This window comes from Maylandia zebra, linkage group LG5, assembly GCF_041146795.1.
Source record: "Maylandia zebra isolate NMK-2024a linkage group LG5, Mzebra_GT3a, whole genome shotgun sequence".
Lineage (NCBI taxonomy): Eukaryota > Metazoa > Chordata > Actinopteri > Cichliformes > Cichlidae > Maylandia > Maylandia zebra.
Genome location: NC_135171.1, coordinates 1,109,965 through 1,122,873, shown reverse-complemented (window position 1 = coordinate 1,122,873; position 12,909 = coordinate 1,109,965). Strand labels below are relative to the sequence as shown.

General features: G+C 40.9%; 1 protein-coding gene across 1 annotated transcript; it reads left to right on the top strand.

The window, feature by feature from the left end:
• Positions 1-322: 322 nt before the first annotated feature.
• Positions 323-8,816, top strand: LOC101475341 (acidic mammalian chitinase). The gene is made up of 12 exons (XM_004574483.3): positions 323-371; positions 653-741; positions 2,407-2,436; positions 2,558-2,762; positions 5,063-5,119; positions 5,209-5,374; positions 5,847-5,971; positions 6,120-6,243; positions 7,736-7,918; positions 8,091-8,207; positions 8,330-8,456; positions 8,551-8,816. The coding sequence occupies exons 2-12, from the start codon at positions 723-725 to the stop codon at positions 8,757-8,759; spliced, it is 1,362 nt and encodes a 453-aa protein (XP_004574540.1). The 5' UTR covers positions 323-371; positions 653-722; the 3' UTR covers positions 8,760-8,816.
• The last annotated feature ends 4,093 nt before the right edge of the window (positions 8,817-12,909 follow it).

The following is a 12,909-nucleotide window of genomic DNA, read 5'->3' as shown; positions in this document are numbered from 1 at the left end:
GGCATTTGTCCAAGCAGGGCCTTATAAATAAAGATGCACCAGTGAGCAAACCTCCTGGAGGACAACGAAGGCCATCCCACTCGAGCGTACAGATCACAACAATGGGTCAAGGCCCTACAGTTTGTAATAAACTGTAGGGCAAGTTATCATTGCGATATCAGTTACTTATCTAATTGGGTCAAATTCTTAACTGGGCTTGGCAGGTCTTACTAGAAGGGGGTGGGGGTGGGGGATTATTAGGCACATCAGACTCCCACCACTCTGAGCTCTTATCAGCTGCACTTTGACACCTTCTATTAGTCATTAGGATGATATAAATCTGACCCACTCAAACAAGCTCTCAAATCTGCTTCAGTTCTTCTTGTCAAACGGTAATGAGATCATCATTGTTTTTGTCTGGTTTGGTTGCTTGTAGTGCATTTTATAGTAGCTACATGTAAGCCTAAAATTAAAGATAAATTAGTTATTAGGTTTTTTTATTATGTATGTTTTAATAATTAATTGTTACAAGTGCATCAAAGTTTAATCTAAGTTTTGTCCGTTTGTAAAACGCAGTCTGTAAGATTTTGCTCAAGTGAAGCTTAGCTAGTTAATTAGCAAAAAATGTTTCTGTGACAGCACTTAAAGTCTGATTTTGTTACTTGTGTGCCAGTGAATGAAACTGATTCACTCATTTGGAAGTTCACTTCTACGAAAGGAAACCCGTGGAACCTGAAAGCAACATGGGGAAACTCCTCATAGGTAAATTTCATTAAATATTACATTCATTTATTCATCCATTTATACAATAGTTGTCCTTTGTTTATTTATTCAGAAGTAGAGCATAAGGAGAAGTTAGTAGTTTGAGAGGTACAGGTTAAATATGGTTTGGCTGAAACAAACCACATTTGACTATTTTATGTGCTGAACGGTTCAGAGTATGACCCCTGTTTGTAGTCCCAACATGAGCTGGTGGAAGGTGTCCTAGCTGAGGACTTCATTTTCCTGCTCAGGACAATAACATAAAGACTGAGGAGTGTGACTCGGAGCGCAGTATTCCAACAGTATCCTGTTATTAGACTGGAGGCAGCTGACAAGTATTACAAGATAAGTTTAGTTTGGGTCTGGTCAGCCATAACTGAACAAAATTGTGGGGGGGGGTTCGGTGGCAGGCCCCCTGGGGTGGATGAGTTTCTCAAGGTGGGAAATTGAGACGCGTATTGGTCTGGCATTGGCAGTGGTTCATGTTTGTTGTGAGGCAGAGACAGATGGGCATGAAAGCGATGCTGTTCATTTTACTGGTCAGGCTACATTCCTATTCTCAACTCTGTCCGTGAGTAAAACTGCCTCAAAGAAAGAGTTAAAAATGTGACATAAATAGACTTCCTCCATTGGGTGTCTGACCTCAACCGTGGAGATAGGGTGTGGACCTTGGAGGCCTTTCGGGAGGGGCTCAGAGTAGAGTCCCTAGTCCCCCACTGTCATGAACTGGCTGTGTGGAGGCAGATGAGGACCCAAACGCAAAACTCACGGAGACAAAAAGCTGAACTCAAAATCACTGCTTTATTGCAGGCTTCACAAAGAAACAGAACTAAACTGGGAATGCTAACTGAGGACCGAGGGAACACAGAAAAGCACAGAGGTTCGGGGAGGAGACGTTGACGACGCGAAACCGAACTGAGGGAGACATGCACATAAATACACAGAGGGTTAACGAGGGAAGTGGGAGCACACAGGAAACACAGCTGACACAGATAATCATAACAAGACACGGCAGGAGTAACACAACACTGACGGGAGACTGTCAAAGTAAAACAGGAAGTACACAGAGGTGCAGACAGGAGGAGAGAGAGAGACAGGAGAGCACAGGCATAGCAGGCTGGGGAAACATGGAATAAAACACAAGGAGGGGAGACGAGGGCTCACAGATACACAGGGGAAATCAAATAAGGAACAACTTAACAGAGCAACCCAGGACCCATGGCCTAAATAAAGAACAAAATACAAAAATACATGAAAACTAAGAATGCTGGGCCAACATGGCCCAGGATCATGACACCCACATGAAAATGAGCAAATTGAAGTTATTTAGGCGTCTGATTAGGATGCCTATTTGGTGTCTCCTAGGTGAGGTGTTGCAGGAATCTAGGCTTCAGGACAGACCCTGGGTATGCTGGAGAGATTAAATCTGTCAGCTCCCTTGACAAGCCTCGGTGTTCCCACACAGAGCTGGAGGAAGTGACAGGGAAGGGAGAGGTCCTGGCATCTCAGCTTGTACTGCTACTTAGACTGCTGCAACCTTGACACGATTAGGCAGCAGAAAAATGATGGATGGAGTTTGTGACATGATCTTCTGTATTCTATGTTGTCTCTAAGTTTTATAGTTTCTAGGTAACCTGATTTACTTTTTTTCCATCTCTTTCTCAGCTCTGGGCATTCTATTCATTCTACATAATGGTAAGTATTTCATTTCGTTGTTCTCGTGACAATGACAATAAAGTTTCTGATTTGTATTTAGTGATCGAGTCATCTCATCACCATGATGGTTACAGAGAAAACCGAATGTGTCTTCCTTCAGTTTCATCTAGTAAGCTGGTGTGTCATATGACCAACTGGGCCCAGTACAGACCAAGTGCTGGCAAATTCACTCCAGACAACATCGATCCCTTCCTGTGCACCCATGTCATCTACACTCTGGCCACCATTAACAGCTTCAACCAGATCAGCCCCGTTGAGTGGAATGATCCGCAGCTGTACAGCAGCCTCAACAGCCTCAAGAATGTGTGAGTTTGCTCAGTCATAGAGTCAGACTGGGCACCAATGTTAATTTAGACAACTACGACAGTCACAGTAAAGAGAAAGTAGACCCACTTTAAGAGATGGTTGATGTTACAGAAGAGATAGGCTGAGTTGGAGGCAGGTGAGTAATTGCAAATCAAAAGTATGGTTGTTTGGTTGGGTGAGGAGAAATAAGAAACCTCTTCTCTGTAAAACAAAAATGGAAGCATGACTTAGCTCAGCAAAACAGCATCTGAACAAACCACAACTTCTTGATCATTGTTCTCTGAACAGACAAGACCAAAGTGCAAATGTCTGGCCAAAATGCATGGCGCCACGTTTGACAAAAGCATTTTAGCGTATTAGTACAAAGACCAAGCTCAGCCATGCTTGACAGTTGGTATGAGGTAGAGGGGTGATAATCTGGGCTTGTTTTGCAGCCACAGATTCTGGTTACCTGGTCATTGTGTCAACCATGAACTCCACTATGTAGCATTATACAGTCAATTATGAAGCACGAAGGCAAGTCTACAACAGAATGGTTGAATGGTGCTCTATCAGCTTTTCAAAGATTAGACTTCAACCTGATTACAGTTCTGTGCCGGACCTTAACCTGTTGAACCCTGATGCCCCTGGTACTGGGAGCAGAGAGGGAACATTTGCTTTCATGGGCTGTGCCACCAGGTCTGTTGTTTAAATGTAGACATGTATGGTATCCACAGAAACGTTACAATCTCAGGTAAAACCTCACAAACCATTTCTATGATCACCAATAACTGCTATTCAATACCTAAGAACTTTCCACTTTCATAGATGGTACCATTTGTACCAAATTGCAAAACACTAGATATATATTTAATTAAACCTCTGCAACATTGCTCTGTTTCATTTCAGTAGCATTGATCTTTCTGCAGGTAATGTCCATATTTTGATTCTTTTTGGTGAGACTTAATCAGTTCATTTAAGGTAAATGTACTGATTCTTCTGTGGTCCTTATCTACTCTCCCAGAGCGCTCAAAGCGCTTTTTGGGCATGTCATCTTCAAGCAGGAGCCTCAGAATAGCCCTGGAATTCAAAAGGTTAAGAAAGCTGTGCGTAAACACTCGCAACCTCAATGAATTCATGCAAAGTTGCAAAGAAATAGTGAATAAGAGCCAAAATTAGTCCACAATAATGTGAGAGACTGATGACATCATGCAGTTATTGCTAAATCCTGGAGTGCACCTAGTTTTCACACACCACTTCTGCACTTTGGCTCAGATTTTTTGTGTTTTATATGATGATATGGTGTAATATGTGAAGTGTTGTTGTTAATCTCATGTTGTGTTCATCCAATTTTAACACCTGTTAAGAGAAATTTTTTTATTATGTCCAAATATGTCAAACCTTAGAAGAAACAGAAGTGCATTTTTTTCACCATGACTGTATCTGTGATCTCTAATCCCATCCCAACATTTTTTCATTATTTAGAAATAATTAGGATGAAAGTAAATAACTTATAATAAACAAAGGAGTCTTTCCAGGATCTTAAACTACACGAGCATGTTTTTGGATGAAGAACATCAAGCAAAGGTCAAACCAGTGACAAATTAGAACCCTCGACCCAGAAACATCAAGCCTCAGTGCCACTTTTTGACAGATTTTCTTTTCATTTGCATCAGTATCAGGTCAGTAGTTTGATTATGGCAAAAGTTAAGTTACAATCCGAGTTAGCTATTAAGTGGTGCTAAGATTTCAAAAGGATGGCAGAGAAAAAGTGTGCAACAAAAAGCTTGGATTACAGTAGGATCTATTTGTAGAAAGCAAGTAATTGAGCTGGACATACTGGCAATATGACAGAATGTGAGCATCAGTGTGTTAAAGCAGCATCTGTATTTATCAGGTATTTAACCACCAAATGGAGCAAAAACAGATTTTCCCATTCAATTTTATCTAAATGGAGCTACCACAATATTTATCATTATCATGGTGTACCATCTAAATGCATCAGAAAACCTCTATAATTATCACCCAGTCCTACTGCAACCAGCCAGGGCTTCCAACCTGCTTCTGCCCTTTTCGGTGGATTGTTCAGGATTCTGTTATGTGCAGAATCCTTTTTCAGATCTCATTAAAATGTTGAGCAAAAAATAAAATAAAATTATAGCTAAGAATATTATATATATATAACTGTATGACATAAGCCATTATTAATTCTCCAGGCAACCCATGGCTGTGAAATACACAGTCATCGGGAGTATAAATGGGGGTAAAGTGTTCTTGAATTATTTAAGGTCCTGTCTTTTCTCTGCCTCTCTATTACCAGCAACCCTGCTTTGAAGACTCTGCTGACTGTTGGAGGAACGGTCAATGGAGTCAGCCCGTGAGTTCCATCTACACCAGTTCTCATATTTTCGTATCTATTTCAAAAACCTTCCTTTATTACAGTTCTTTTTCCCTGCATTGCACCAGATTCATTGCTATGGTTGCCAGACCTGAGAGTCGTGCAGCCTTCATCAGTTCTGTTATCAGTTTCCTTCACACCCATAATTTTGATGGGCTAAACCTGGACTGGGAATATCCTGGACACAATGGCAGCCCAGTGGGGGACAAAGAGAAATTTACTCTACTGGTCACGGTAAACACAGCTCACATTGTCCTTAAATTTTCAATACAATACTAATGTATTATAATGGTGTATTATTTTTGTATTGTAATGTTTATCCTTCTTAAATGTTATTATATGTTATCTGTCATTAACTAGTGCATTGCAATTTTGTTACCAGAAAAGTCAGCCAATCCTGTTAAAATAGAGTCTATATACCTTTATGTAGGGCCCATATAGTAAACCTCACAAAGACATTAAATAAAATGTGGCCCAGGCCATACTGCATGTTTGTTTCTTTTAATGCAGTAGACTAGCACAGTGCGGACACATTAAAATCTATCAATACATGATCATATTACAGTATTTGGTCTGTTTGTGCTACTGATATACCTAATGGCATTAGATACGGTTTCTTGATTCAACTCCTCTGTTGTTAATGATGCCAGGGTGTGACCGATGAAACTAACTGGATCTAAGTTGCTTTAGTTTGGTGTGTCTATAGGAGCTGGCCAAAGCCTTTGAGGATGATGCAAAAGACAGCGGGAGGAGTCAGCTGCTGCTGTCGGCCAGTGTTGCTGGAATCCGTCAGACCATTGACAGAGCATACGAAGTTAACAAGATTGCACCGTAAGTTTAAGCATGTATGCGCATTTTCAACAAAGTAACACCAATCCATAAAGTAGGTGTCGTGTACTGAAATAGATATATCACTATTACTCATTTCAAATGACACAAAACCCCATTTTACATTTACTGTTCAATAAAAACCCAACAGACACTTTGACTTCATCAACATCATGACCTATGACTTCCACGGACACTGGGAGGCAGTAACTGGACACAACAGCCCTCTTTACAGTAGCTCTGCGGACCCTGGTTCACAAATTCATTACAATATAGTAAGAAACACACCAACACATCTACATCTTTCACTGTGTTCATGTGGATGAATAATAATGAATACTGATTTCATAATAACTGTAAAAAAAAAAAACATTTTTAAATGTGAAATTAAAAAAGGATTTTTCATACTGATGAGAAAAAACTGGAAACACTAAGTACAGTACTGCTGCACTTAGTGACCAGTACCAACATTTTGTAGTACTAGTGCTAGACAGTCTCACAGAAACACAAAGTAGCACAGTAATACACAACTGAATGGCAACATGTTTTTTTTTCACATTTGTCACACTTAACTGTTTCGGATTATGAGAACAAATGTTATAATTATACAAAGATAATCAGAGTAAATACAAGACATAGTTTTAAAATGATGATTTCATTCATTCAGAGAAAAAAGCTATCGAAACCTACCTGAAAAAAGTAACTGCTCTCTAAACCTAACACCTGATTGTGCAGCCAAAACTGCACTCCAGCATTTGCAGTAACTAGAAATGACTCTTTCACCTGGAGGCCCAGGTCAGCCTACTCTTTAAAGAATTGTTGTAATTCAGCCACATTTGTGGGTCATTTGGATTTAAGGCCTGACTTTGATTAGGCCACTAAAAACCTTTTGTTTGTTTGTTTGTTTTTTTCGTTTGCTTTCAGATAGATATGATTTGAATTACTGCGTCACAGTTCCTTTAATGGTATGTTCTAATCTCTTAGTAAAATATTGTGGTCGGTGCTACCGATTGCTGCACTGAAGTCCAACTAGAACTAAACTAGATTCGATTAATGATTAAGGAAAGAGGAATTCTGTAGCAAGCTGGATGAAGTGGTGGAGTATGCCCCCTCGGGGGAGAAAGTGGCGATTGGAGCAGACTTCAGTTGAAATGTAGGTGAAGGGGACAAGGTGATGAGTAGGTGTTGGGTAGGTATGATGTTAAGGAGAGAAATGTAGAAGGACAGATGGCAGTCAGTCTTGCAAAAAGGATGTAAATGGCTGTAGGGAACATGTATAACAAGAAGAGGGAGGAACATAAGGTGGCATATGAGTGGAGGAAGGTGTATAAAGGTGGACTGCATCTTATACAGAAGTTACAGAAAGAGATAGGACACTGCAAAGTGGTGTCCTATCTGCCTTAGCCAGGCAGAACTAGATAGCGTTGTATAAGATGACTTTGAGATGAAGAGGAAACAGGTGAAGGTAGTGCCAATGATTAAATTGTGGAAGTTGAAGAACAGAGTTCATAGAAGAGTGGTAAGGAAGAGACTGGGGACGTACAGATGCAGTGCTTGTGGAAACTGCTATGAAAGTGTTTCGTGGACAGAATCAAGAAAAAAAAAAATATATATATATAAAATATATGTATGTCTTACAGCTTCTCTGTCTAACTGATCTCTAAAGGAGATTCAGAGAAACAGGTAAAGCTGGTAAAGAAGTAATAAATTCTGAAGAATTTGGTACAGATTTACAGTTGAAATGAAGTTTCCTTTCCTTTTTTGTAGAACTCCTCTGTATTCTATTGGATATCCCTGGGAGCACCATCTGGAAAGCTGCTGCTAGGTTTCCCTACTTATGGAAGAACCTACCGTCTTAGCAGTGGGGCAAATGGCCTGGGAGCACCAGCTAATGGCCCTGCAGACCCTGGACCCTACACTCAAACTGCTGGATTCTGGGCCTTCTATGAGGTACAAAAGGTTCTTAAAAAGCTCTGATTGGTATATGCTAAAAGTCATCTATTCCTCAAAATATCTATTATTACCCTTGACTAACATCTGTGGGCAATTATATACAGCTATAGAGTATCACTATCACAAATTCACTGTTATCTGATGTAGGTCTATGTGTCCCTCTTATCAGATCTGTGACTTCATTAATACTGCTAGTGTTGGGTGGATCTCTGAACAAGAGGTTCCATATGCCACCTATGGGAGTTCCTGGTTAGGCTATGATGACAAGCGCAGCTATTCTTCCAAGGTAAAGAATTTCTGTGCTAAAACAGGAAGAGCTATGCTTTTTATTCATTTTTGTTGTGCTCTATTGAATTGTACCTGTAATTATTCTAAGAGTTCTTGCTTCCTTATATTGCTGTCCTGTAGGTTCAATGGATGACTGCCAACAACCTGGGAGGCGCCCATGTGTGGACTCTGGATATGGATGACTTCAGTGGATACTTCTGCTCAGCTGGCACATATCCTCTTATCAACCACCTCAGAATGTTGATGGGTAATTACTGTAAATTAGCTTCACTAACTTAGATTTGATTTTAAAAAATCTCTTGCTGTGTGCAACTTATATTTTTTCATGTCTCATTGTGCAGGCTTTACGCCAAAGCCCACCACCACTCCACGCCCTACCACCACTAGGGACCCAAGTGCTGACTTCTGCCGTGGCCGTCCTGATGGGTTATATGAAAACCCAGCTGACAAAACCACCTTCTTCCAGTGCTTCCAGGGAAACACCTACCTGCACCGCTGCCAGCCTGGCCTCATCTACTGGGACTCCTGCAAGTGCTGCAACTGGCCCTGAGCCACAGAAACATAAACTACAGAGCACAACATAATAAATGTTTAAGGCAATCGGTAATGTTTCAGTAAGATCTTTTCACAGCTCATGCTAAAACATCCTGGGTTTTAGCAGGAACAGAATATACGGTGGCGTGAGAAATTGTTCACTTCTTGATTTCTATTTGTTTTTTTGTATGTTTGTCACACTCAAATGTCTCAGATCGCTGAACAAATGTTCAAAATGTTCAACATTTTTAGGGTTGTTTATTATTATTAGGGGGAAAATACAAACGTACATGACCCTGTTTGAAAAAGTGATGCACCCCCCCTCGATTGCAGTTGCTGCTGCTAAAAGGGTGGCCCAGTCAGTTATTAGGTTTAGGCAGCAATCAGTTTTTGTTGTTCACTTGGTTGGCTGTTGTAAAGGGGTTTCACTTGACCATGGAAATGATTCTGTGATCATCCACCTCTGTTATCTTCTGTGGAGGCCCAGGTCTTTTTGTGTTGCGCTTTCCTTCTTTCTCAGGATGTAACATTTTTCCAGGATGTATCATCAAGCTGTTTTTGCCACTTCTAATATTGTAGCAATTTGTCAGATGTATTTTTTTTTGTTTTAAGGATGGCTTGTTTCAGCTACATGTAGAGCTTCTTTTGTCTGTTTACAGAAAACCTTCCAAATGCAGACACCGCACCTTATATCAACTCCAGGACTTTATCTTCTTAACTAACTGATAAAGGCTATTTCATGGGCAGGTTTGGGCAATTCCTTCATTATGTCATTGAGTCAACTGTCCATTTACTTTTGGTATCAGACAAGCCCCAGATGCAGGCGATATAAAGATGCCTCTGTGAGAAATCAGTGCATAACAGCAGGCTGCAAGTTGCTAGCAGGCAGAGCATACATGCAACACCATAACGAAGTAGCTGCATAGTATACAGGAACATCCATGCCGAGTATGACATTGCCACTCCCAAAGTCAAAAAATGAGAGACAACCCCCAGGGTGCTTGACTTACGTATAAAGATAGACAATGGCTAACCAACTGAACATATTAGCGGTCGACAAGCAAAAGAAGATGGCTGTAGTGGTAGATGTAGCTAAGTCAAGTAATATCGCTATCAGGAAGGAGGAGCATGAGAAGCTTGAAAAATACCAAGTGCCTGGACGAAGGAGAGGACTGGCTATCCTTCTGTCAGGCAAACTACACTTTGAAAAACTATTTGAGATAAGTGATAAGGAGGGGCGATTTATTTTAGTAAGGGAAAATATTGAGGGGAATCCAGTCACGTTGCTAAATATATATAAGCAGTGTTGGGAAGGTTACTTTTAAAATGTATTCCATTACAGAATACAGAATACATGCCCCAAAATGTATTCTGTAACGTATTCCGTTACGTTACTCAATGACAGTAACGTATTCTGAATACTTTGGATTGCTTAATATATTATCATGCTTTTTACAACAACGTGAATGTACTATTGCTGTGTGATTTATTACTATTACTGAAGGTCCGTGACTCCGAACTGTAGTAAAGGGACCTCTGACTAATAAGGCGGGGTCCCTGTCGGCTCGTAGCCGAAAAATAGCTTTACTTTGTTGTGTGGGTCAACTTTTCTTGCGAGAGACAGAGAGAGGCGTTGAAAGGCTGCTCCAACGAAACTTATTGTTTTCGGAGGAAAACACGAACACAGTGTACAGTCGAGTCTTAATAGCTTACTTACAGCTGGGCTCGTCAGGCACTCTTCTTGGCTGAAGTGGTTATTATTATATTTACATGCTTCCAGCTCCCGTTTTTCCTCGATGACAACTCGTACCTTTCCACTCCCCTTTTTCTCCCTCCTCGTGCTCACAGACCCATAACGTGTATGGCAGTCCATTCTCCCTGCAACACGGTTTACACTAAACATGATGCTACATTCTTTAGAGCTACAGGTGGCTGTAGCTCAGGTGGCAGAGCAGGTCAGCCACTAATCAGAAGGTCGGTGGTTTGATCCCAGGCTGCACCCTGGCTGCATGCCAAATATCCTTGGGCAAGATACTAACCCCGTGTTTGCCTACTGGTGGTGGTCAGAGGGCCCGGTGGCGCCTGTGTCCGGCAGCCTCGCCTCTGTCAGTGCGCCCCAGGGCAGCTGTGGCTACAATGTAGCTTGCTATCGCCAGTGTGTGAATGTGTGTGTGAATGGGTGGATGACTGAATGTAGTGTAAAGCGCTTTGGGGTCCTATGGACTAGAAAAGCTGTTTGTAGCATTTGTAGCAGAAAAGCTACAAATGCAGGCCATTTACCATTTACCAGGCCATGCTTGTAGCATTCTGCCTGTTAGCTTAGCACAACAACAACAACGAAAAGGCGCTCTCTCACCCAGGAAACACACAGTCGCAGAGAGAGAGAGAGAAAACGTCGCCCTGTAACCATGGCAACCGTAACGCTGCCGCCTGGAACAACAGACCGTAGCTGTCAAACAAAACCCAAACAGTCCTGACCCGCGACAAAATGAAACAGGAAAGTACCGCAGTGTAATCCATTTATTTCAACAAAGTAACTGTATTCTGAATACCACCTTTTTAAACGGTAACTGTAACGGAATACAGTTACTCATATTTTGTATTTTAAATACGTAACGGCGGTACATGTATTCCGTTACTCCCCAACACTGTATATAAGCCACCAGGAAGTGACATCAATTTCTTTAAGAACGTCATTGATATGATGCTATCAACGAGACCATAGGTCTTCTAATCTGTGGAGGAGATTTAAATATACATCTACAACCAAAATTAGACATTTGTAATGGAAAAGCACTGAATACAAAGCCATTAATTAAGAATATTAATACGTTATTTGAGGAGGTTGGTCTTGGAGAAACGTACATCCCTATCAAAGGGACTATACTTAATATTCCTCACCCCACTCATTAAACACAAGAATAGATTATTTTATAACACTCAGGAAAGACAAAGATAAAATATACACTTGTGAAATTGGGGCAATGGATTTAAGTGACCACGCACCTGACTGTTGATTTAAACCTGCAACCAAAATCCAACAATTGGAAACTAAATTCGAGCACACTCAGTGATCCTCAGTTTAAAGAACAGATTAAGAAAGAGATCCACCTTTACTTGGAAACTAACAACAATGGTTATTAGTTTCCCCTAGGACCCCTTAAATGCTGTCCTGAGAGGGAAAATCATAGCAATATCCTCTTATAAGAAAAAGATGAGAAATAGGAAATTAGAAAACTTACAAAATAAGTTAAAAGAATTAGAGAAAGTTCTTACCTAGTCTAACACATAATGACCAGACAGTCTTTATTCGAGAGTGCCTAATAGAAGATCATGTACAAATTATTAACCACATTTAAAAAAATAAAATAGAAGCAATGGTAATCAGTATCAATGCAGAAAAAGCATTGGATTCAGTGAACTGGAGCTTTTTTTTGTTTTTTTAAATATAGTCTTGTTTAGATTTGGCTTACATGAAATGATAATTAAGATAATACATTCACTATATGATAACCCCAGGGCTAGGATTAAAATTAATTGCTGTTTATCACACAGTATTATGATGATAAGAGGAATAAGGTAGGGCAGTGCATGTTCACCATTGTTATTTGTGTTATACTTGGAACCATCCATCCGCTTCTCCTTTTCAGGGTCGCGGGGGGCGCTGGAGCCTATCCCAGCTGTCATAGGGCGAGAGGCGGGGGAAAACCCTGGACAGGTCACCAGTCTGTCGCAGGGCCAACACACAGGGACAGACAACCATTCGCACTCACATTCACTCGCACATTCACACCTAGTGGCAATTTGGATTTTCCAATTAACCTATCCCCACAAGTTGCATGTCTTTGGACGGTGGGAGGAAGCTGGAGTACCCGGAGGGAACCCACGCAAACACGGGGAGAACATGCAAACTCCACACAGAAAGACACCGGCCTGATGTTGGAATTGAACTCAGGACCTTCTTGCTGTGTGGCAACAGTGCGAACCACCGTGCCACCGTGCTGGAACCATACTTGGAACCATTTGCTCAATATTTAAGGCTAAACAAAGAAATAAAAGGTATTAATATCCATGAGAAGGTATATACCAGAGGATCTCACAGAATTATTAGAATGAAGTTACTTACCAATACAAAAGAAAAGGAAGATATGGAACTTAATCCCATA

Bases quoted from the DNA above. Each gene is read 5' to 3' on its own strand.
- LOC101475341 (XM_004574483.3), top strand. The intron at 2,437-2,557 runs GTAAGTATTTCA...GTCTTCCTTCAG, and splicing joins TCTATTCATTCTACATAATG to TTTCATCTAGTAAGCTGGTG. The intron at 8,208-8,329 runs GTAAAGAATTTC...GCTGTCCTGTAG, and splicing joins AGCGCAGCTATTCTTCCAAG to GTTCAATGGATGACTGCCAA.